This window comes from Diaphorina citri, unplaced genomic scaffold, assembly GCF_000475195.1.
Source record: "Diaphorina citri unplaced genomic scaffold, Diaci psyllid genome assembly version 1.1 scaffold1115, whole genome shotgun sequence".
Classification (NCBI taxonomy): domain Eukaryota; kingdom Metazoa; phylum Arthropoda; class Insecta; order Hemiptera; family Psyllidae; genus Diaphorina; species Diaphorina citri.
This window is the reverse complement of record NW_007378544.1, coordinates 76,128-102,408: the sequence shown is the minus strand read 5'-3', so window position 1 is coordinate 102,408 and position 26,281 is coordinate 76,128. Positions and strand designations below refer to the sequence as shown.

At 38.4% G+C, this 26,281-nt stretch overlaps 2 protein-coding genes across 2 annotated transcripts; one reads left to right on the top strand and one right to left on the bottom strand.

The window, feature by feature from the left end:
- Window positions 1-3,047: 3,047 nt before the first annotated feature.
- LOC103514281 (retinal dehydrogenase 1-like) lies at window positions 3,048-19,951 on the top strand (the record flags this gene model as incomplete). Its single annotated transcript, XM_026827310.1, has 9 exons — window positions 3,048-3,223; window positions 5,610-5,732; window positions 6,270-6,522; window positions 7,442-7,495; window positions 8,904-9,047; window positions 10,886-11,050; window positions 11,503-11,660; window positions 14,291-14,402; window positions 19,591-19,951. Coding segments are annotated over 9 exons (1,215 nt in total), but the record flags the coding sequence as incomplete, so codon positions are not given.
- A 2,106-nt stretch (window positions 19,952-22,057) lies between these two features.
- On the bottom strand, window positions 22,058-26,060 carry LOC103514279 (myosin light chain kinase, smooth muscle). The gene is made up of 4 exons (XM_026827305.1): window positions 25,838-26,060; window positions 24,906-25,058; window positions 24,276-24,402; window positions 22,058-23,003 (listed from the first exon to the last, which is right to left on the bottom strand). Exons 1-4 carry the CDS (start codon window positions 26,023-26,025, stop codon window positions 22,959-22,961), a joined length of 513 nt encoding a protein of 170 aa, XP_026683106.1. The 5' UTR covers window positions 26,026-26,060; the 3' UTR covers window positions 22,058-22,958.
- Window positions 26,061-26,281: the final 221 nt, after the last annotated feature.

Below are 26,281 nucleotides of genomic sequence, written 5' to 3'. Positions count from 1 at the left end.
GAGTAATGTTGGCAAAGGTCTCCGAATCATTTTCACCCATGAACGGTGAGAGACCGGATAAGCTGAAATAAAGCAAAGGTAAACAGACCATTAGATGAGTGTTTAGCAAAGGTATAGGATAGTAAATTAAGTAGGTAAATATGAACCTACCTGTCCATGTCGTCTCTGCAAAGAGGCTCTGAAGGATTTGAAGAGGTGGTGTGTGATTAAGAATTTATTATAAGAAAGTAGCTCTAATCCTAAAATTTGTAACAGTTTCTAAGAAAATATGTCCAGGCAATACGATATTGAAGAGCGCGGTAGCGCGGCGCTCGCGCCAAGGTAAAATATTTCTTTGATATAAAAACTTCATAAATACATTCCACTCTTGCTCTCATATGACCTTCTCTGGGATCAATAAACACAACTAATACCATCATCCATCAAAGACCAAAGTCACCTTAGTATACTATCAGCATATAAGCTTGATTTAGCATAAAATCTTGACCTAACTGAATAATTACATACTTGTACTTAATGTGTAATTATGTCCTAAGTAACAGGGTACCAGCACTTGTATCAGCAATTCATGTTAATTGATATTATAATATACAATCGGAATAATTAAATACTAAACCGTTTATACATAGTGACGTTAAACCCATTGACAAAACCGTTTGTGCATATTATATCTCCACTGTTTTTTCAAGGTTCATAGAAAGTTGATCGTTAAAAATTTACAATGACAAAAGATAAGAGCTCAAATTTGTGACATCCTGTGTTATAGGTACTTCAGAACTGTCTGAGGTTCTTTAGATTAGCGTCACTGCTCCTCAGATCTCAAACTTCCTCTCAAAGTTATATACATTAATTATGCCTTAGATACCTGCTTATTATCAGATTGGTAAATTCCGCGGATTTCCTAAAGTAATAAATTCAGTAATTTAAATTTCATCATTTCGGTTTGCCAAAAAATAATTAAATTTATTGCGGTAGGTTTCCTTGTGTTCTTCGATGAATGATAGGGATATACTTAATTACTTATTCGTTCTTGGTAAGTGCTCTTAGAGATGGAAGTTGCTTACCACCTAAACATTCCAGTAACATTCCAGTCCAGTTAGCCAGAATCGACTGGTTTTGTTGCTCTATTAAAGTGCCGGTTGTTCAAATGGATACTGATATGATACTCCTATCATTGCATATTCAGAGGCTACTCGAGGCCATTAGATGTAGTGCCTACTGGCCTCGCAGCCATATGGGGTAGATGGAAAATGCATCAGGCATTAACCTCGCCTAGTAATTACTTTCCACTCAAGTCTATGATTTTCTCACCAATCCCAATAACCACTGTATGTTTCTATGTTACATAAAATCCTGGTTCGCAACATCGCAGCATGCACATATGCTACAAACCATTTTTATTAACGTATTATGTTAATGAATCTAGTTAATGATGTTAATATTAATGAATCTCTAATCCATCTCCAATTAACTCACATTTATAGTACATACTTGAGTAGAAACAGTATTTCCCTGACATGTTTTCATAACTTGGAACAATTAGGCATATTTTGCTTCCCATTTGAAAATGTCAAATGTACATAACATTACTTGTCTTTTATGACTTATGACAAAGTGTCAGTCAGTGCTCTTTTCATTGATCACACAGGCGTGTGTGGCAGGTCATTGATAGTTATAGCTGGGGACACATTTGTCGTGTCAAATCAATGCATCGTATTATACAATAGGGCAATGACCCCGTCATTTTAAAAAGTCGGACTCCCGTTAGCTAAGCTAAGTACATTCATACCCAACTCTACTAGTACTTGGTACACTTTCTACAATTTTTGTTCCTTATGTAATGCCTTGAATGATTGGAACATAATAATATATGATAGGAACCGAACCTATTGGAATCCGTACAAATTTTCAAAATCGGGAAAGGTGTTGCAAATCTGGAAATATCTTGAGTCCGCAAAAGAGATTTTTGCCCATGGTGTGTTTTGGTACGGTATGAAATTATTTGGTATGGTGTGAAATTATTCTTGTATAATCTTGTCTGCATTACAATATTTTGTTTTATTGCAAAAACAATTGTCCACACGAGGCTGACTGCAAGGGTATTAGCGAAAAATAATGATATTTATTAGCATGAGCTATGATTTTGTAGCATAGTCTGATATGGACACTATTAAGTTGTGACATGACTCATGACAGTAATGACTTCAGCAGCATTTCTTCTTCCTCATTACTTATTTTTTGGGTTCGATTTTTTTAATTATTTATTTTTTCTTTTTCGTCCATTTTTCATACTATTTGAATATCATGCATAACAAATCATCATGTCTTTGTGTCTGTTTGGCTCTCCTACCCACTTACATATGTAACTTTACGTAATAGAGTATCTATGTTTGCAATTTTTTTGGGCGGAAAAACACTTTAAATATTGACATGTATCTACTATCTATCTACCTACCTACCAGTAATTTTTTTCTTTCATGATAGTAACAAAAAAAAAAAAAAAAAAAAAAAAAAAAAAAAGAGAAGAAGAAGAAGGTAAATTTGATTTTAAATTCCTTATTATACGAGTATTTTTGTTCCTCTTTTTTTTTATTTCTTAAAAGTTGCCTTTTTTTACAATGAAACAAATGCAATCCTGATCCATCTTCGTATGGTAAACGGACAGCATAAAGCGGAAAAGAACCATCCATAAGGCAATTCCCCTTATGGGTTCTTTTCTGCTTTAATGCTGTTTTCTTATTTTCGCTTCCACCGATCAGGATAAAATCCGCCCCAGGCGGGAATCCAACCCGCGGCATAGCGCTTGCAAGGTAGACGCGCTACCAACCAAGCTTCTAGGCCGCGAGTTCGATTCTCGCCCGGGACGGATGTTATCCTGATGGGAAAGTAACGTTCGTTCTCGGAACGACTGGCTTTCTCTAATCCTGTCTTCCTTCTTTTTTCGATTTCGGGACGATAAGACATTAGCAGTTACAGTTCCCTCTGTCAAACCTCTTAAAAAAGAAAAAAAATGTACCTCTTCTAATCTTAGCTTTCTTGTGTTTCAGCTTTTCATCAACAATGCCTTCGTGGATGCTGTCTCGGGCAGAACATTCCCAACCATCAATCCGGCTACAGAGGACAAAATAGCCGATGTTGCTGAGGCCGATAAGGTAAACCCCGCGAAGACTATCGTCATGTTAATCTCTTGTCAACATTTGGAAGTTTTCAATCTCCGCGCGTGATATAGTAGTAGCCTACTGCTGGAGTAAAGGGACTTTTCAGTCCTATGCGAGCAGTATAAATAAGCACTATTATTATTAGTATTATTATTATACTCGCAGATACATAGTTTAAATCTACCTATAAAAAAAAGCTGTAAAAACTCGGCTTAATTAGTCTTACCTATACCTAGATTTTTTTGTTGACCTAGGCTAATTAAATGTGTACTATCCATCTCAGTGTCAAGACCAAACTGGGTCAATATTAGCAAGGTTTTGTTCTCAAGATCAACACAGGCTAGGTCGTGGACCAATGCATGCTGATAGGCATGGTTTATAACTTATAACTTTTCAATATTTGAATGTTGGTAATTTTAAATAAGCTAAGAGCCAGTCTTGTTAGCTTAGTTGGTAGTGCGTCTACCTTGTAAGCGCTAGGCCGCGGGTTCGATTCCCGCCCGGGGCGGATTTTATCCTGATGGGATAATGTTCGTTCTCGGAACGGCTGGCTTTCTCCTATCCTGTCTTCCTTCTCTCTTCGATTTCGGGACGATAAAACTATAAAAAAAGCTAAGAAAACAATTTTTACAGGAGGGGGAAAATCGTTTCATTTTACATGGAGCATAGAGCCCCGTGTAAAATTTCAACTTCGAAAGTAACAAAACGAACAAATACATAGATCTTATTTAGATTGTGGGGTTAAAGAGATAGAAGGGACTTTTCAGTCTCATCCTAGCAGTAAGGATGCTCTATGCGTATGCGCTTTTTGCTCTCAGCTCTATGCGGTTTGAATTCGTCGCTTCGTTCTACGATGCTCTATGCATATGCACTTTTTGCTCTCAGCTCTATGCGGTTTGAATTCATCGCTTCATTCTATGATGCTCTATGCGTATGCGCTTTTTGCTCTCAGCTCTATGCGTTTTGAATTCGTCGCTTCGTTCTACGTTGCTCGATGCTCTATGCTTATGCGATTTTCTCTCAGCTCTATGCGGTTTGAATTCGTCGCTTCGTTCTACGTTGCTCGATGCTCTATGCATATGCGCTTTTTGCTCTCAGCTCTATGCGGTTTGAATTCGTCGCTTCGTTCTACGTTGCTCGATGCTCTATGCATATGCGCTTTTTGCTCTCAGCTCTATGCGGTTTGAATTCGTCGCTTCGTTCTACGTTGCTCGATGCTCTATGCATATGCGCTTTTTGCTCTCAGCTCTATGCGGTTTGAATTCGTCGCTTCGTTCTACGTTGCTCGATGCTCTATGCATATGCGCTTTTTGCTCTCAGCTCTATGCGGTTTGAATTCGTCGCTTCGTTCTACGTTGCTCGATGCTCTATGCTTATGCGATTTTCTCTCAGCTCTATGCGGTTTGAATTCGTCGCTTCGTTCTACGTTGCTCGATGCTCTATGCTTATGCGATTTTCTCTCAGCTCTATGCGGTTTGAATTCGTCGCTTCGTTCTACGTTGCTCGATGCTCTATGCTTATGCGATTTTCTCTCAGCTCTATGCGGTTTGAATTCGTCGCTTCGTTCTACGTTGCTCGATGCTCTATGCTTATGCGATTTTCTCTCAGCTCTATGCGGTTTGAATTCGTCGCTTCGTTCTACGTTGCTCGATGCTCTATGCTTATGCGATTTTCTCTCAGCTCTATGCGGTTTGAATTCGTCGCTTCGTTCTACGTTGCTCGATGCTCTATGCTTATGCGATTTTCTCTCAGCTCTATGCGGTTTGAATTCGTCGCTTCGTTCTACGTTGCTCGATGCTCTATGCTTATGCGATTTTCTCTCAGCTCTATGCGGTTTGAATTCGTCGCTTCGTTCTACGTTGCTCGATGCTCTATGCTTATGCGATTTTCTCTCAGCTCTATGCGGTTTGAATTCGTCGCTTCGTTCTACGTTGCTCGATGCTCTATGCTTATGCGATTTTCTCTCAGCTCTATGCGGTTTGAATTCGTCGCATGTGCAATGGTAGAGAATCTTTAAAAGGGGAAGGTATATTGCACAGTGCTTCCTCCGACAGTGAAACAAAGTCAGGTAAGGCGATATCCACCTTACCTGTTCCGGAATCCAACCTCTGAACTTAGAGCTACTTCTGCATTTTAAAAGAGAGAGTTTATCAAAAATAGACCTTTGCCTCAATTGCAACAATGTAAGGATTTCCTGCAATCTGAATGGTTCCTTCATTTTGGGTTGATGACTCATTGCTGTCACATTGATCCCGATGAACTATAGTTATGATGTGATATTGTAATACCCACGAAAGTTCTGAGGAGTTTCCCTGTTTAATTTACTCTCACAGTAAACAAAACCTTTTCACGTACGGTTTAACACCCACCTCTGTAAGGTAATTGGAGGTGGACATGGAACTCGTCTGATATTTTTCCCCGGCACATCCGTCTTAACATCCTCTCCCCCAGGAGTACGAAACAGGCTGCGGTAAATCCGGACACCACTACGATATACGTGGTGATGAGATCTGGATTACTTAGCTGCCTCTCCTTACTGCCCAAGTCTAGAGGGCAGATGACAGCCTCCGGAAGGTCCTTGGTAAGGAGATGCTTGATTATACCAGACTCCACGTAGGACAGCATGCTGAAATAGGGAAAGAGGGTACACAAGGGGTTGAAATCTTAACCCATCAAGTCCGAAAACTAGGTTTAGTTAAAATCTTTTTTTTTTTTTTTTAATTTTATTTAAATCCCGGGGGCTCCATTCAAACGTTCGTCCCTACCTACTGACCAACTACCGTAGCACGTCTGCCTTGTAAGCATCAAGTAGGTCGCGGGTTCTACACCCGCCCGGGGCGGATGTTATCCTAAACAGATTAGGTTCGTTATCGGAACCTCTTCTGTCTTCCTCCTCTCTTCGATTTCGGAACGATAAGACCTTGGCAGTCACATTCCCCCTTCAAAACCCTTTAAAAAAAAAAAAAAAAAAAAAAAAAATCGAAACTTTTTAACCAGTCCGATTGTTTAATTCAAGAGTTAAATAAAATAAATTTAAATTAAAAAAAAAAAACTTAGAGCAAGTTTAAACTGTGGCCTAGAAATATATTCTGCTTTGAAAGTTTAAAGTAGCAGTTTTTCTACCTCATTATCTCACCTTTTCATTCACTTTCCCCCTGGCGGTCTGTTCCCAGATGGTCCCTACTTTACTTACACCCGCAAGGAACCCGTGGGGATCGTGGGTCAAATCATCCCCTGGAATTACCCAGTCCTCATGTTGGCCTGGAAGTGGGGCCCGGCCCTGGCCGCAGGTTGTCCAGTCCTCCTGAAACCGGCCGAGCAAACCCCCCTCACTGCGCTCTATGTAGCCGCCCTGACCCAACAAGTAAGTAGGATAGAATAGAATATAAAAGTACAGTAGAACCTCGATTATTTCAACTAATTGGGACCGAGGGTAATTAAAATTCCGTATAAAACAATGGAAAAAGGGGCAAAATTTTTAGATACAAAAGAACAAAATTGTAAATGGTTAATAAATACCCTATTTTGAACTGATTTTGGGGTTGAAATAATAAAGAGTTGACATAATGGAGGTTGAAATTATCGAGGTTCTACTGTACCTTTTTTATCCTCAAATGAGACTAAAAAGTCCCTTTACACCAGAAATAAGGATAGAATAGATAAGCAACGTCGTGCATGGTTGCTGTTTGGACGGGTGACCGTCCATGTCAAGTGCTGCTAGTTATTTATTTTCGTATTGCACTCAGGTTGAAAGTTCAGCGAAAAAATGCGAGGTAGTCTTCAGTGGTGTTTTTATAATAATACCACTGAAGATGCCGTAACTGGCGAAACCCGGTATGGTAGTGAATAAAATAATATTGTAAAACAAAAAAAGCGATCTGTTTTCATTTTCCCCTATTGATTTTAATTTGTTTTACCAAGTGTTGTGTATACCGTTATTGTAAAACAAAAAAAGCGATCTGTTTTCATTTTCCCCTATTGATATTAATTTGTTTTACCAAGTGTTGTGTATACCGTTGAAAGTTCTAACTTTTTAATTAAAAAGAAGTTAATAAATAATATCATTTTAAGAGTTTCTCCTCAGTCTAAACCAGCCGTAAAACAAAAAAAAAAAAAAAAAAAAGCGATCTGTTTTCATTTTCCCCTATTGATTTTAATTTGTTTTACCAAGTGTTGTGTATACCGTTGAAAGTTCTAACTTTTTAATTAAAAAGAAGTTAATAAATAATACCATTTCAAGAGTTTCTCCTCAGTCTAAACCAGCCTTTTTTTTTCATTTCCAGGCAGGCTTTCCCGATGGTGTAATCAGTGTGTTACCTGGTTATGGTCCTATGTCGGCTCCTTATTGGCGGAAATCTTGTCTATCACCCTTGGCGTACCGTAGTTCAAACATTGCTCCACTTTCTCTGCGCCCTTGATGAGGGCGTTGGAAATGTAGTTACCACCTGAGGAAAAGGTCAAGATAAGGAGTTAAATTAGATGATATTATTATGAACAATTTCATAGTCCAGAGCTTTAGCGTTTAATAAAGAACCACAAGAACTTTAGCCGTCGAAAAAAAGTCCAATTTTTGTTCAAGACCAAAAACAAGTATGAAAAGTCAGCCGGAGAAAAAGGTGCATTTGTCAAATTATATAGCAACTTTTATACGTAACAATATAAATAAAAATAAATAAATAAATAAATGTCATATTTAAATGCTTGTCACAAACATCGTTCCCCGATTATTTCACCTAGATAAATTTCATGACATGACTTGGACTCGAACCACCAACCCCCAGATCCAAAGTCCAACGCGTTAACAACTGCACCACTGAGGTTGGTTAACAACTGCACCACTGAGGTTGGTTGCTCCAATAATTAATTGGCATTTGAGGGCCCTGAATGCCAAATATATACGCCAATTCCTCGGCTAGGTTTGAACCCGCGTCCTTCCCTTTACCAGGCGAGCGTCTTCTACACCACCGAAGTAAGTTAAGTAAAGGAAAGACATTACCGGGATATGACAATACCTAGATGTAGGTATAATATGACCGGTGTTCTGGTGAATTCAACCGAGATGATCTTGAGAGTGCTCAAGGTTTTCAATGTGAACTGCAATTGTCAGCGCTAACCAGATACAGATGGAATAGCAGCCAGAGGCTAATGGTGAAAAAAATGTCCGTAAAAAATCCCTATAAAAAATAAAAATGAATAAATGTATGTAATAGGAGCAGCAGTTTTTATATTGAGCATGGTTAGTTACTGAATAGAATTAATTGTTAAGGTCACTGGTGCACTGAGTAATGCTTTGCTCTCAGCCTTGTGAGGATTGTGTTTAAGAGCTGGAAGCTGGTTGTGTATTCAATATCTTTGAAAATTCTGAGGTGACAACAGCCCGCGAATTGTCTCGGAGCACTTTTTTCTGATCTTTATCACTTTTTTGTCATTCTGTTGAAAAAATAATAATAATAAAAATAATAATAAATAAAAAAATGTAATTATGTGGTATGATCAATAAGTAACCTCTATAAACTTGCTTTGCCTTGTCCTATGGAAACGCTGGCCCAATTCGGGCTAACCCTGATAAATTTTGACTTTTTACTTTTTTCGTTGAAAGTAACAATTTTTAGGGATTTTTTTTTTTTTTTTTTTTTTCACTCGGCCTTCCATTAATGCTAAAGATGGGAAAAAGATCAAAAGTCGTAATCAGTTCTCCCCCCCCTCCTCCAGAAAACTCAACTTGGTATTTCAATCTATAATTAGTATTACTATTGCTTCGTGTGTGCAGGTTCACGTACCTACGTACAAGAAGATATCTACGATACATTTGTAAAGAAGGCAGTCGAGAAAGCTGCGGCGAGGAAAGTGGGGGATCCGTTTGACAAAAGCGTGCAGCAGGGTCCTCAGGTAGGTTATGGGGGAAGAAACCTTCCATTTTGCGAACCACTGATGTATTCTTGTTTATTGTACTTACCTATATCGTTGTGTAGTGTGTAGTTGACTTTCCTAACTTGTTCTCCTCCCTTCACTTTCGGGGTGAAAGACCCCAGCAATTTAAAGTTGCCTCTATCAAACCTATTCGGGCAGTATACAGAAGCACTTTGTGTATTATCCTTTGGGAATTTCCCCTCTTTTGGTGTGATATTGCCTGCGCTAAAAGCACTAAATCAAGATGGCGTCACATCAGAATCAGTTCCGTTTCCAAAAGTTCAATACTACTATTATGTCATTATTGCTTACCCTTATATGTTTTTGGATAATTGTTGACTCTTATCCGACTCGAGTTTCGCCTACTTTGTAGGCTTTATCGCTTTGTCTTTGTTTATTTAGATTTGAATGGCTGAGAGGCAGAGTCAAAGTTTAGGAATAGCTAAAGTTTAAATAGAGATAGCCATTTTGTTTTTGCTTTCATTTCAATACAACACTAAAGTGAAGTTCGCAACCAATATAAAAAGTAGAACTTTTCGCGCTCTTTCCAACGATATATGTAGATAACTCAGAAAGTCGATTTTTTTGGACTTAGTCTGCTCTGCCTTTTACCCATTCATTTATTTTTGTTGTTGTTTTTTTTTTTACATCATGTTTGTTTTCTTTATGTATTCCAGGTGGATGCTGTGATGTTCACCAAGGTGTTGAACTACATCAAGTCTGGCGTAGAACAAGGAGGAAAACTAGAAGCCGGGGGAAAGAGGAAGGGAGACAAAGGCTACTTCATAGAACCCACTGTCTTCTCCAATGTCACTGATGATTTCAAGATAGCTAGAGAAGAGGTAATATTTAGTCCGAAAAATTAACTTATGTCCACATTCTCAAAATGATGATAAAATTATTTTTTAAGCCTCGGTTTGGATTTGAATACCCGTCCCTCCTAGTACCAGGTGAGTGCCCACTATGCTTTGTAGTTTTATTATAATAGTTATTTAATAGTAAAGTTAACTAAACACTTTCCCCTTGTAAGAAATAAAGAAATATACCTTACCTTGAAATGTCCCTTGAAAAAATTGTCCAATTTGCTGTTTCTCTTTCAGATATTTGGCCCAGTGCAAACCATCATCAAGTTCAAAACTCTGGACGAAGTCATCGAGAGGGCAAACGATACAAAGTATGGACTCGCCTCTGGGATAGTGACTACCAATATAGACACGGCCAATACGTTTGCGCATGCTATTAACGCTGGCTCCGTGTGGTAAGTTTTGCTTTAAGTGTGAAGTAGAGATGTATAAAGAGTGAATGAGTTATAAAAAGAGCTACTCTTTTCAGTGGACTACGACTGAGTCAATGAGTCAGATCCCACTTTAAAAGGAGTTGAAAAGTGAGTTAGGTATATGTTTTGGATATGACTCATTGACTGAGTAGTCCACTGAAAAGACCAGTTCTTTTTATAACACACACATCTTTAATGTGGAGTGGTCTGAACGGGGATCGGGCAGCAGCAATCATTCATGAAAAACAATTTTGCGACAGAAAACCTTCATATATCAAAAAAAAAAAAAAAAAAAAAAAAAAAAAAAAAAAACCTTTGAGCTGAATCCTCCTCATCTAAAACTTTAGCAAAAATAGCTCAAGTTTGTGTCGACTGATGAGGAATCAGCTCAGGTCTATGTCAATTCATTCAGATCTTCATTCTTCTCACCAAATTATCTTTTTGTCCCCTTCTTTTTGTTCTTTTGTTGCAAGTAATCTTCTTTTTGTCTCAATTAATCTTGTACAGTTTCCCAAGTAGTTATTTGTATTATGTTTTCCAGGTGGATGCTGAGATGTTCACCAAGGTGTTGAACTACATCAAGTCTGGCGTAGAGCAAGGAGGTAAACTAGAAGCCGGGGGAAAGAGGAAGGGAGACAAAGGCTACTTCATAGAACCCACTGTCTTCTCCAATGTCACTGATGATTTCAAGATAGCTAGAGAAGAGGTAATATTTAGTCCGAAAAATTAACTTATGTCCACATTCTCAAAATGATGATAAAATTATTTTTTAAGCCTCGGTTTGGATTTGAATACCCGTCCCTCCTAGTACCAGGTGAGTGCCCACTATGCTTTGGCTACTTCATAGAACCCACTGTCTTCTCCAATGTCACTGATGATTTCAAGATAGCTAGAGAAGAGGTAATATTTAGTCCGAAAAATTACCTAATGTCCACATTATCAAAATGATAATAAAATTATTTTTTAAGCCTCGGTTTGGATTTGAATACCCGTCTCTCCTAGTACCAGGTGAGTGCCCACTATGCTTTATAGTTTTATTATAATAGTTATTTAATAGTAAAGTTAACTAAACACTTTCCCCTTGTAAGAAATAAAGAAATATACCTTACCTTGAAATGTCCCTTGAAAAAATTGTCCAATTTGCTGTTTCTCTTTCAGATATTTGGCCCAGTGCAAACCATCATCAAGTTCAAAACTCTGGACGAAGTCATCGAGAGGGCAAACGATACAAAGTATGGACTCGCCTCTGGGATAGTAACTACCAATATAGACACGGCCAATACGTTTGCGCATGCTATTAACGCTGGCTCCGTGTGGTAAGTTGTGCTTTAAGTGTGAAGTAGAGATGTATAGAGTGAATGAGTTATAAAAAGAGCTACTCTTTTCAGTGGACTACGACTGAGTCAATGAGTCAGATCCCAACTGCGGCGAGGAAAGTGGGGGATCCGTTTGACAAAAGCGTGCAGCAGGGTCCTCAGGTAGGTTATGGGGGAAGAAACCTTCCATTTTGGGAACCACTGATGGCACTGATGTATTCTTGTTTATTGTACTTACCTATATCGTTGTGTAGTGTGTAGTTGACTTTCCTAACTTGTTCTCCTCCTCTGTTCACTTTCGGGGCGAAAGACCCCAGCAATGGAGGAGTTGCAGGAGTGGTTTTGTTTACTGATTTGACTTCTTTGTTCTGAGATCCAGCCATTTCTTCTACAAGTTTGGTTTCTGTATTTCCCTGAGGTTGCTCAAACTTGCTGAGTAGATCGGTGCTAATTTTACTGTGGACTCTGTTAAAAATCGAGGAACTTTTTTGTTCAGTCGTCTTAGTTATTCTTGAAACATGTTCGGTTTTTTCGTTGGATTTTGTAGTCGTCACTATGTTGGAGGTTTCAATGTGACCAGCGTTGTTTGGTTTCTTCTTGTCAACACGAGTCAAGGTATCTATGTCAGTTGTCATGTTTGTTTTACTATTCTGAGGTGAGATGTTAGCTTTATGAATTAGAGGCGTTTGTTTTCTGGTACCGAAGAATTTATTTGCACTGTCTGATTTGGTAGTGGGAGATCCGGGTGGGGTGTTGAGTTTTGTATTATCTTGCGATGACATAACTGAATAAATACTTTATTTTATGTATTTTTTCTCGAGAAATCGATTGGTGATATTTTCAAACACGTAATACTCAGTTAAAAAAGTTTTGGGTTCAAAACCCGAGAAATACCTGATTTTTTTTAATTAATTTTTTTGAGGGGGGCTTCACGTCTCTTTAACTTCAGAGATTCTTCGAGACGGGGGTTTTACCCTCCAGGCGTTGGCATACCCAGCCTGAGTGGGACCGGTAAAAGCCAGCAGTACATGGAGTACTAGTACCCAGATGGGTCACCCATCCAAGTACTATCCACGCTCGATGTTGCTTAACTTCAGTGATCCAATGAGAACTGGTGTATTCAACGTGACAAAGCCGCTGTCACGTTGACGTGAAGCCCCCCTCAAAAAAATTAATTTCCATCAACCTCCAGATCCAAAGTCTAACGCGTTAACCACTGCACCACTGTGAGGTTGGTAAAAGAGTTTTAACTGTGAACTATTTCTGCCACTCACCTTCAGTTTGGCCCAAAACCTCATGTAAAGGCCCGTGAGTTTCATCCGATTTTTTTCCAAATGTCCTGTAGGTAATGTAATTAAATGTAATGAGTGTTCACACTACACACGACACGATTTTTTTCCCCAAACGACACAAAATGTACTTGTAGGCCTTTGACATTCCTTATAACTTGGTTCAAGAAATCCAAGAATAGAGTTCTCGAGTTGAGATTCAGTAGTAGAATGTACTAACATACTTGGTGCTATACTTAAGCAAGTTAGATACCACCAAGGGTAGGAATTATTAGGCATAGGAGATTAGAAAAGACCAAAGTTAGGTTGTTACCTATGTAGGTACCAAGCTTGTACCCTGTATAGAGTGTATAGGCTTACCAGATGTCCGCTTATCGGCAGACATGTCCTCCTTTTTATATGTTTGTCCTCCGTCCGCCCACCTTTTTAAAATATAGCAAAATGTCCACCTTTTTGAAGTTTTGGCCTCAAAAACCTAATTTATGTAATGTATCTTTTTCATTTGGGAAGAGGATGTTAGGACTCGAACTTTAAAAAGCATAAATGTAATTTTTGTGCAATTAAGTCCATGTACAATGTACGTAGATAGATTCAGTAGGTATATAACTAGGTGGTAAGTATGTACCTAGGTACATTGTAGGTACCTACATAGATTTTTTTTTTTTTTTTTTAAGAAAAAAAAATCATGTTCCTTAGTATAGGTACTTGCGGTTTTTGCATTGATTATATTCTGCGTCCTCCTTTTGGTTGAAATTCCGCCTTTTTTAGCCAAAATGTCCTCCTTTTGAAATTTCTTTTCTGGTAACCCTAACCCTAATTAAAAATGGGTAGGTATGTTTCTGATCCATGTTTACTTAGTTGGCAAAAATATAGCCTAAATTATAGGGCTGAGATCATCAGATCCAAACACCAGTAGGTACGATATAATAAGTATCTATTTTATACTTACAGCACGTAGGTGATGACTCCTATAGACCACATATCAGACTCGATACCAATGGGTTCATAGTTGATGATCTCGGGGGGAATAAATTCCGGAGTTCCAAACAAGACGCGAGGCGGATGGTCGGGGTTGATTTTCTGCGCCAGACCGAAGTCTATGATCTTGATGTGATGAGATGTGCGGGAGACACACATGATGTTCTCCGGCTGTAGAGAAGAAAGTTGAAAAAAATGATCAAATCCCAAATCATTTTGTGGACTTCACAGCATTTATTCATTTGTGAAGTTTCCACTTATTAGAGTTCATTACAAATCTCTCTATTAAATAAATATTGGTATACCCATCCGTAAAAGCCGGAACTTGTGCCACGGATGGGGGATTTCTTACTAAGATTTTAGGATCAACTGTTACCAGGCTGTGGTGCCCCAAGCCCCGTTCGGTGGATTCAAAGAGTCTGGTATTGGGCGGGAATTGGGTAAAGCAGCTCTGGATGAATACACCGAGTTGAAAACAGTCACCGAGTCACCACTAAGATCATATACAAGTAAGAAGTCAACAGGTCAGCCTAGTTAGAGTATACATATAGAAGGTATCATGCCTGCCCTGTAAGCGCTAGGTTGCGTGTTTGATTCTCGCTGGGGGCCGACTATATCCTAAACAAATAAGGTTCGTCCTCGGAAAGGCTGACTTTTTTCTATCCTGTCCTCTTCCCTTGGGGACGATAAGACCTCAGTAGTTATAGTTCCCCTTATCAAACCTCTTGCAAAGAAAAGAAGAGTAGTTCCCCATCCATAGCACAAGCTCTGCTTATACGGATGGATATACCATTTATAAGAAAAACGTATGTTCTGAGTTTTTTGTCGATCATATATAAATGGAAACTTGTTACAAAAAAAAGCAAGAGGTAGAAGAAAAATATTTACCTTCAAGTCTAAATGGACAATATTGTTGCGATGCATATAATCCACTCCCTCACAGATTTGCCGCAAGAATAGAACACAGTCCCTCTCAGTGAGTGTAAAATCATCTGCCACAACACGCTCGAACAATTCACCTCCTCCGATGCTGAAAATAAAGATCAACATGTCAGGACAAATTTTATAAAAGTACAGTAGAACCTCGATTATTTCAACCAATTGGGACCGGGGGTAGTTGAAATTATCACTTTCTGTGATTTTTTTCCTCTCTGATAAGATAGGATATACTTTGGAAGATAAAAAAAAACAATGGATTTTGGATTTGAAATAATAGAGAGTTGAAGTAGTGAAGTTAAAATATTCGAGGTTCTACTGTATTTAAAAACCGGACGAAAAGTCCGAGACAAGCCTGAGTGGGGCCAAATAACGAACGTTATCTGTTCAGGATAAAGCCTGCCCCGGGCGGGAATAAAACCCGAGACTTAGCGCTTACAAGGCAGACGCTCGCTACCCTGGTCAAACAAGCCTGAGTGAGGCCGGAAGAAGCCAGCACGCGATTGTCCAGATGGTTAATACCTATCGGGTTACCAACCACGCCCAACGTTCCTTAACTTCAGTGATCCTTCGGCAACTGGTGCATTCAACGTGCTTTTTCCGATGACTAAAATGTTTTTTTTTTTTTTTTTTTTTGGCGTTAAACGTTTTTTTTTCGTTGATTAAAATTTTTTTTTTTTTTTTTTTTTTTTTTTTTTTTATGCTAGGATAATGATTGAATAATTAGCCAACCTAGTTAGCTTGGTTGGTAGCGCTTCTGCCTTGTAAACACTAGGCCGTGGGTTCGATTCCCGCCCGGGGCGGATTTTATTCTGAACAGATGATGTTCGTTTCCGGAACGGCTGGCTTTCTCCTATCCTGTGTTCCTTCTCTCTTCGATTTCGGGGTAAATAGATAAAAAAAAAAAAAAAAAAACATGGTCCTTATTATAGGTACTGGTGGTTTTTGCGTTGATTATATTCTGCATCCTCCTTTTGGTTGAAATGTCTGCCTTTTTTAGCCAAAATGTCCTTTTGAAATTCCTTTTCTGGTAACCCTAACCCTGTACCTAGCTATGTTGCTATATCTAAATTAAAAATGGGTAGGTAGGTATGTTTCTGATCCATGTTTACTTAGTTGGCAAAAATATAGCCAAAATTATAGGGCTGAGATCATCAGATCCAAACACAGTAGGTACCATAAAAACTCATGGAAATTAAAATAAATCTGTGGCATGCAAGCCTTGTGTCTTATTGAATTCTGCATTGTTAATACTATGTTTGTAAACATGAGAAAAGATGGGCTGTTGCATTCCTCACTCAAACGGTATCCCTTGCTATTCAGTGGGTGAACTTGGTAGTGGCCATGCAGACTCTACCATCTTCTTTAAAGTTTGACTTTTTTTTTAATTGAAAGATCCAATATTTTGTACTAACTTGAAAACTACTAAGTAAGCACTAACAAGTGATTTTATTACCTTTCACTGAGCTCCACCCATGGTTGGGTCCCAGCCTTCATTTCCACCACATATCCTGTGATCATACAGCCTCCATCGTAAGGTGGAGATGACCATGTGATGACAACACTGGTTCTATTATTTGACACACCTATTGCTCCTGAAGGAGGATCAGGGATTCCTGAAACAAAAGAAGTCACAAGTTTTAAGAACAAACAAAATTAGTACAATCACAAGAGTAGAATTTAGTACGTTATTGGAGCAGTAGTAAGTAGGCACTTACTTATTTTTACTGCTCAAATATGTAGTACATATTTTTACTACTCAAATATGTAGTATGATTTTTACTGCTCAAATATGTAGTATGATTTTTACTGCTCAAATATGTAGTACCTACAAAATTTGTGTCACGAATGTCATTCCCTGCTTCATACACCATGGTAAATTTTCTGACTTGATTGGGACTAAACCACCAACCTTCAGATTCAAAATCCATTGTGCTAATCACTATGCCACTGAGGTTTGTTTACCAGCAGTAAACTTAACTGCTTTTGGTTAAAAGGATGTTGAATATGTGTATACTCATTACTCAAGGAGCAAACTTGATAAATGAATATAAAGCAATTAGAGTACAGCTATGAATCATATACAGAAGATGAGTTGCTATTGAACTATTTTGAACAAATACGCTTTATAGCCCTAGTACAAAATAGAGGGTCTTTTTAGCCCTTTGTCGAAAGTACCTAGGAATTAATACCGTAAGCAGCAATTCTGAAGTTTTGATTGGGACTTTCAGCCATTATACCCAGGGGCCCAGGGCCACACTTTGCTTTGAGTTAAACCTACGTATAAATAAAAGTCAAACGGTTTGGTTCGTAGTAATGAAACAACTGCTACGTTACACGCGTCTGGTCTTTGTCGTAGCATACCCATACCGTAGTATGCCTCTCATCAAATGGGCGAGAAGAGACACAGTACTTCCGATTTAGATGCTGGATCAACACAAGAACACCAGAAAATAACCCTTTGAAATATTTGCAATCGAAAAACGAGTACAAATTTTTGTCGCTGGTGGGATTCGAACCCGGGACCTTCTGCATGGCAAGCGCTGGAAAGTAAAAGGTATGAAATTACAACATATGAGTGTAATATTTATCTATTTTTCTCGATCCCAGGTAGGTCACAGTATAATGGCTGCCGCCAACCCTTTGAAATATTTGCAATCGAAAAACGAGTACAAATTTTTGTCGCTGGTGGGATTCGAACCCGGGACCTTCTGCATGGCAAGCACTGGAAAGTAAAAGGTATGAAATTACAACATATGAGTGTAATCTTTATCTATTTTTCTCGATCCCAGGTAGGTCACAGTATAATGGCTGCCGCAGCGGCGTCCAATTTGAAGCGCGTCTCTCTGGAGTTAGGCGGCAAAAGTCCGCTCGTCATTTGTGCCGATGCTGATGTGGACATGGCTGTTGAAATCGCTCATAACGCTATCTTTGCCAACCACGGCCAGAATTGTTGTGCAGGTAATTATGGAAATGTCAGCCTAGTTTGCTTGGTTGGTAGCGCGTCTGCCTTGTAAGCACTAGGCCGCGGGTTCGATTCCCACCCGGGGCGGATTTTATCCTGATGGGCTGATGTTCGTTCTCGGAACACCTGGCTTTTTCCTATCCTGTCTTCCTTCTCTCGTCGATTTCGGGACGATAGGACCTTAGCAGTTACAGTTCCCTCCATCAAACTTTTTTTTTTTTTTAAATTAAAAAAAAAAACATTTATTTATTCTAAGGCTTTTTTTTTTTTTTTTTTTTTCACTCGGCCTTCCATTAATGCTAAAGATGGGAAAAAGATCAAAAGTCGTAATCAGTTCTCCCCCCCCTCCTCCAGAAAACTCAACTTGGTATTTCAATCTATAATTAGTATTACTATTGCTTCGTGTGTGCAGGTTCACGTACCTACGTACAAGAAGATATCTACGATACATTTGTAAAGAAGGCAGTCGAGAAAGCTGCGGCGAGGAAAGTGGGGGATCCGTTTGACAAAAGCGTGCAGCAGGGTCCTCAGGTAGGTTATGGGGGAAGAAACCTTCCATTTTGGGAACCACTGATGGCACTGATGTATTCTTGTTTATTGTACTTACCTATATCGTTGTGTAGTGTGTAGTTGACTTTCCTAACTTGTTCTCCTCCTCTGTTCACTTTCGGGGCGAAAGACCCCAGCAATGGAGGAGTTGCAGTTGGATAATGTTCGTTCTCGGAACAGCTGGCTTTCTCCTATCCTGTCTTCCTTCTCTCTTCGATTTCGGGACGATAAGACGACCCATAGCAGTTAAGTTCCTCTGTCGAAAAAAAAAAAAAAAAAAAAAAAAAAAAAAAAACCTTTGAGCTGAATCCTCCTCATCTAAAACTTTAGCAAAAATAGCTCAAGTTTGTGTCGACTGATGAGGAATCAGCTCAGGTCTATGTCAATTCATTCAGATCTTCATTCTTCTCACCAAATTATCTTTTTGTCCCCTTCTTTTTGTTCTTTTGTTGCAAGTAATCTTCTTTTTGTCTCAATTAATCTTGTACAGTTTCCCAAGTAGTTATTTGTATTATGTTTTCCAGGTGGATGCTGAGATGTTCACCAAGGTGTTGAACTACATCAAGTCTGGCGTAGAGCAAGGAGGTAAACTAGAAGCCGGGGGAAAGAGGAAGGGAGACAAAGGCTACTTCATAGAACCCACTGTCTTCTCCAATGTCACTGATGATTTCAAGATAGCTAGAGAAGAGGTAATATTTAGTCCGAAAAATTAACTTATGTCCACATTCTCAAAATGATGATAAAATTATTTTTTAAGCCTCGGTTTGGATTTGAATACCCGTCCCTCCTAGTACCAGGTGAGTGCCCACTATGCTTTGTAGTTTTATTATAATAGTTATTTAATAGTAAAGTTAACTAAACACTTTCCCCTTGTAAGAAATAAAGAAATATACCTTACCTTGAAATGTCCCTTGAAAAAATTGTCCAATTTGCTGTTTCTCTTTCAGATATTTGGCCCAGTGCAAACCATCATCAAGTTCAAAACTCTGGACGAAGTCATCGAGAGGGCAAACGATACAAAGTATGGACTCGCCTCTGGGATAGTGACTACCAATATAGACACGGCCAATACGTTTGCGCATGCTATTAACGCTGGCTCCGTGTGGTAAGTTTTGCTTTAAGTGTGAAGTAGAGATGTATAAAGAGTGAATGAGTTATAAAAAGAGCTACTCTTTTCAGTGGACTACGACTGAGTCAATGAGTCAGATCCCACACCGTCACCACCAAGATCACGTACAAGTAAGAAGTCAACTCTCCTAAATTCGAGATTAAGCTCTCGCCATGCTGTGAGCTCGGGGATTTGAATCCTAATGCGTACGTACGTTTTTCACAAGGATTTTGATTACCAACGAAATGGTAAGAATGCCTTGGCAGGAAAAAAAAACTTATGCGCTTTTCTATTAAGACCAGGGCCCGAATTGGAATTCGACGTGAGGGTATAAATATTCTCATGAATTTGATAATGTGATTACACTGATTACAATAATGGAACAGCGGTGCATACTTGCATAGATACTTTCTAGTCCCATTTTAACAGTACGTTTTGGAAGGTAACAGTACATTTTGGAAGGTACTACTATTATTTATACACCAGTATTAATTTGTCCAAAGATGTATATATATGTATATCTTCTTGCGATGTTTGTGTTTTCAGTTTGCTTAGCTGAGGTTTACTATTTGTTAGGTTTTGCTGTTTTATGAATGGATTTTCTTGTACTTTGTTTTTCATTATCACATTTGTTTTGTTATTCAGTTTCGAATCTGTATTGTTAGTTTTTACATTACTTTGGAATTGTTTTAGCCTCATATTTAACCTAGAAGGTGATTGGTCCCGTGTTCCGCTTGTTTTACTTAGTTGATCCATTTTGGAATGTTTGGCAATACTGCTATCAGATTTGTTATTGATCCCGTATCTAGAAGGTGATTGATCTCGTGCAGAACCAGTTTTACTTACTTGTTCCACTTTTGGATTTTTGGACATATTTGTGCTATCAAATTTGTTACTGATCCCGTATCGAGAAGGTGACTGGTCCCGTAGAGAAGTGGTTTTATTTAGCTGATCGATTTTCTGATTTTTGGCAACATTAATATTGCTGTCAGATTTATTATTGTTCCCGTATCTAGAAGGTGATTGATCCCGTACGCCACTTGTTTTACTTAGTTGATCCATTTTTAGATTTTTGGCAATAGTAGTGTTGTTCTCAGATCTCTTGTTCGGTTCAGTGTTGGATTGAATTGTTTGATGGAGTGTTGTACTCTTTTTGACCTTATCTTCCTGTTTTGTTTTTGATGGTTCGAAAATTTCAGTCTTTTTCAATAAACTGTTAACTTTGTTGTTCTTTCTTTCCTTTTCAGTTTCAATGATTGTGGAATGTTTTAGTTTTATCTTTCCGACTTCGCTCTGTTGTTTTGTAGTTTGATTGAGTTCTTTATTTTTAAATTTATTGGATAGTGCTTGAACCTTGCTAGTTTTGGGTTCAACAGTCACGTGGTCTAATTTGCCTACAGATGATTCGCTGAATCCACTATCGCTTCTGTCACTACACATGCGTCCTCTTATATCTTGTAAAGACTTGACTTTGTCTAAATTGATATTCTTCTGCGATTTCTCATGGTTGAACCCGCTACCTGTATTGTCTGTTATTTTTGAACTATTGGAATTCTTCTCGTCACCATTCTCTTCAGTAAGAACTTTGTCTATACTTCCGACTATTTTGATCCCTGATACATTAGAGCTTGTACTAAGCTCCTCACTTTCTGTTCCAACACTAGTTTTTTCCGACGACTCGTTCAATCCATTATGGCTCATGTCTTGTGTTAACCCATTTTGAACTATGTCATGTGCTGGGGCTTACAGTTAAAAAGTTCTGGGTTCGAAACCGAGTAATTGTGTTATGTTTGAAACGAAACATTTTTGTACATAATAACTGAATAAATACTTTATTTTAGGCCCCCTCAAAAAAATTAATTAAAAAAAATCAGGTACCTATTTCTCTGGTTTTGAACCCGAAACTTTTTAACTGAGTATTACGTGTTTGAAAATATCACCAATCGATTTCTCGAGAAAAAATACATAAATAAAGTATTTATTCAGTTATGTACAAAAATGTTTCGTTTCAAACATAACGCAATTACTCGGTTTTGAACCCAGAACTTTTTAACTGTAAGCCCCAAGTAATTGGAAATATTACCAATCAATTTCTCGTGAAAAAATACATAAAATAGAGTATCCAATTGTACAAAAATGTTGAGTTTCAAACATAACACATTTCTCGGATTTCGAACCCTTAACTTTTTAACTGTAAGTCCCAGGTGTATGAAATCACCACCAGTGAATTCCTCAGATAAAAATACATGAGTTAACATATTTGCTTTAACTAAAATACTTAATGGGGACTTTTGACACAAGAAAAACTGTTTTTACATGTATTTTTCCTATGGCGCACATTAAAAGTGGACACACTGTACATATATGTATATCAGGGAAGAAAATGTAAACATATGTTCACTGTTTTATTTATGCCATGTTACCGTAGGAATCCCACTTGAAAAGTAGCTTACCATTTTAATAATTTTGTACCATATTAAAAATCATATTTATTCGTATTTATATTACTATCGAGATGGCTGTAATTTTTTACCTTCTCACAAAAATTAAACATAGAAGGGAAGAAATAAAATATAATGCTGATGATTATTTAGAAAATATTACATTTAATTCTACACATTAAAACATAAAAAGTATACGCGTGTCTAATAGAAATAAAACATAACTAAAATATTGAAAGTAAGATATGAGAGGTAATTACACACAAAAGTTAATAAATAAGACAATACACAATGCAGGGAATAATAATTGTTATTAACAGTGTAGCTCCCTAATAGGTCACATCATAACACTCAAAACTTTCACTTTGAAAGAAGGAAGTAAATGGAGACCTACTGAATTCCGTACGGACTTTTCAGCACGAAATGTCAGTAGCTATGTATGTACGTAACATTAAAATGAATGGATAATGTTTTATATGTTCAAATTGAACATTTCAATGTGAAGAACTTTTTAAAATTTCATGCCTAGTGCCTACTGAACTTTTTTTTTTAATTTTCAGTTATTGGCATTATTTTCATATTATGTTCGACGACACAAAGTTCTTCTGATTAAGACTTGTTTTTGTAATTAAATAATGAAAAATAATAATTTTCAATAAATACGAAATCAAATGTCAAAACTTTCCAGATCGTAAGTAGCAGATATAGGTAAGTAGGTAATACCTATTCATAGCTACCCATTTCGACATAAATGTATTTGAACTGACCCAAAATATTAACATATTTTTAAACAATGAAAAACAAAGTGAAATTTAGAAATAAAAGAAATAAGTACATTGTAACAAAAGTGAATAAAATTCATAATTGTTATAAGATGCATTTAATAATTAGTAAGCAATATCGAATTATCACCGATCTAACGATTCCAAAAGGCAACTTTCTTCTGAAAGCTGCTGCTGTGGACATCTGTTGCTGCTCCTGTAGATTCCTTGGTCCCAAATGTTGCTTTGAATTTGAACTTGTCATGTTCTACTAACCCGTGCTCCTGAGTTGTTGAATCTGATTTGATCGTTTTATCTAAACAAGGTAGATTGTTGTTGGTCAGTGTATCGTTGTTATTGTTGATAACATGTTTAGTATGGAACACGCTATTTGTGATTAGTTTAGATTCCACACTCTTTGTACTTACATGAGAGTTGTTAGACACACGTGTTAAGCTTGCCTCTCTGTTAGATTCTACTTTACTACGACTACGGTATGTATCTTTCCCACTTTCTTCACTAAGATGAGTGGTTTTTTTGTTTCAACTACCCGAGCAATGACAGTATCATGCGATGTGTCTGAGCTTGTTCCATTGTCTCCACTCGCTTTATCATCTTTCCCATCCTCCTTTGTTTCAACTACCCGAGCAATGACAGTATCATGCGATGTGTCTGAGCTTGTTCCATTGTCTCCACTCGCTTTATCATCTTTCCCATTCCCATCCTCTCCATGTTCATACTCTTTACTATTTGTCTTCATGATGGACTTGAGCCTTACGTTGGTCTTACTCTCCTGAGTAGTTTCTGTATTCTCATCAGCCGCAATCTCGAATATCTCATCCGAGTATCGCACCGATTTGTCGTGGATTTTCCTCGTGCCTTGTCGATCATCATCGGTAGTTTTCGCAATGGCTTCATTGACGAGTTTCAACTTGGCCACCAGATCGGTTTCATCTTCGTTGAGGCTGGACATTCTAGAGAACGCCACACTCGGGCGTGGACTATTGAAACCAGTAGAGCTACCAGAGCTACAGGAAGAGGAAGTGGTAGCGGTGGAGGTGCGACGCTTTTCATATCTCTCTCGCGCCATCTTCCCCATCTTTCGAATTGCGCGCAATGCGTTACCTGTTTTCTGTGTGTTAGCATTTGTTGAGAACACACCAGAACACACAAACACACACATGGACAGAGAAATAAAACACACGTTAGTTTCAAACAAAAAGTGTCTACTACTATCAAGTTCTACAGTCCGATGGAGTAAACCAGAGGACTTAAAAACGAAAACAACTAAACAAAGAACTAATAAATAATTTCTTACAGTGTTAAGTTCAAAAGTGAATACAAATCTTACACATATTAAAGAAGGTTATTATGGTATCATGTTCAATCCACACAGTAAGTACCACACACTATGAAAGAAGCAAGAAAACCTAATGCAGAAAAGAGCAGGGGGCCCAATTCCTGTAAAGGCTGGTGTTGTCATTTACAAGCTAATGTATGACATATTAGCTAAATCCCCTTTAGGGTTGAGCTATTCATTTCTATTGGTTTTATTTCAATTTGGATGAGAATTTAAGAATGAACTTACCTGCCACTTGCGACGATAGATGTATTTCTTGAGTTTATCCGTGCTAATGATCTTGTTGACCCCGGGCGATGAGTCCTTCTGTGCTATCCACAGGTGAGATAAACATTGCTTGGCTGTCAGTCTTTTCCTGAAAACCACGAGGAGTTTGGGGAATTATTCAGAAGCTACCACATTGAAAAAAGAAAGCTCCTTTTTGTGTTTAACCTAACCCTATAATAACACTGGTCACTGAAAAGTATTGCATTCGAAAGTATTGCAATTGTTATAACTTAACTTGTACTTGAACCATCAACCTCCAGATCCAAAGTCTAACGCGTTAACCACTGCACCACTGTGAGGTTGGTAAAAGAGTTTTAACTGTGAACTATTTCTGTCACACACCTTCAGTTAGGCCCAAAACCTCATGTAAAGGCCCGTTCCCATCTGTCGTGAGTTTCATCCGATTTTTTTTCCGAATGTCCTGTAGGTAATGTAATTAAATGAGTGTTCACACTACACACGACACGATTTTTTCCCCAAACGACACAAAATGTACTTGTAGGTAATGCAATTTATATGAGAGTGTTCCCACGATTTTTTCCCGAACGACAAGTGGGAACGTGCCTTTAGTGGCCGACCTTAGCTACTTACTCTTTTCGTTTGACTAGCAAGGAGCTGATAAAGTCTTTGGCATCTTCACTGAGGGCTTCAAAGGCCTCGTCATCGAAGTCAAATTCGGCGCGAGTAATGTTGGCAAAGGTCTCCGAATCATTTTCACCCATGAACGGTGAGAGACCGGATAAGCTGAAATAAAGCAAAGATAAACAGACCATTAGATGAGTATTTAGCAAAGGTATAGGATAGTAAATTAAGTAGGTAAATATGGACCTACCTGTCGATGTCGTCTCTGCAAAGAGGCTCTGAAGGATTTGAAGAGGTGGTGTGTGATTAAGAATTTATTATAAGAAAGTAGCTCTAATGGTGTAGTGGTCACTGCGCTCACCTTGCACGCGGGAGACCCGGGTTCCATTCCCGGGGGAATCAAAAAAGTTGTATCATGCAAATGATTTATTCGGTGACTGGCTGTTGCGGGGCCCACTCAGCCTCGTGAATAAAATGAGTAACTATGTAATGTAAATGCGCATGGCAACCGGTGCCAGCATGGTAGGTGGGAGCTGGGTTATTGAGATATGTATTTGGTGTGTGATTAAGAATTTATTATAAGAAAGTAGCTCTAATGGTGTAGTGGTCACTGCGCTCACCTTGCACGCGGGAGACCCGGGTTCGATTCCCGGGGGAATCAAAAAATTTGTATCATGCAAATGATTTATTCGATGACTGGCTGTTGCGGGGCCCACTCAGCCTCGTGAATAAAATGAGTAACTATATGTAATATAAATGCGCATGGCAACCGGTGTCAGCATGGTAGGTGGGAGCTGGGTTATTGAGATATTTGGAATATCCTATCATGCTGCAGTGAATACCAAAGTTGTGAGTTGTGATATAATAACACAAGAAAAGTATTAGAAACTAACTCACAAAGTTGTGAGTTGTGATATAATAAGTATCTATTTTATACTTACAGCACGTAGGTGATGACTCCTATAGACCACATATCAGACTCGATACCAATGGGTTCATAGTTGATGATCTCGGGGGGAATAAATTCCGGAGTTCCAAACAAGACGCGAGGCGGATGGTCGGGGTTGATTTTCTGCGCCAGACCGAAGTCTATGATCTTGATGTGATGAGATGTGCGGGAGACACACATGATGTTCTCCGGCTGTAGAGAAGAAAGTTGAAAAAAATGATCAAATCCCAAATCATTTTGTGGACTTCACAGCATTTATTCATTTGTGAAGTTTCCACTTATTAGAGTTCATTACAAATCTCTCTATTAAATAAATATTGGTATACCCATCCGTAAAAGCCGGAACTTGTGCCACGGATGGGGGATTTCTTACTAAGATTTTAGGATCAACTGTTACCAGGCTGTGGTGCCCCAAGCCCCGTTCGGTGGATTCAAA

Bases quoted from the DNA above. Each gene is read 5' to 3' on its own strand.
- LOC103514279 (XM_026827305.1), bottom strand. From the start codon at position 26,025: ATGTGTGTCTCCCGCACATCTCATCACATCAAGATCATAGACTTCGGT. The intron at 25,059-25,837 runs GTAAGTATAAAA...GCTTTATTTCAG, and splicing joins GGAGTCATCACCTACGTGCT to CTTATCCGGTCTCTCACCGT. The intron at 23,004-24,275 runs GTAAGTTCATTC...TACCTTGTTTAG, and splicing joins TCTATCGTCGCAAGTGGCAG to ATAAAACGATCAAATCAGAT.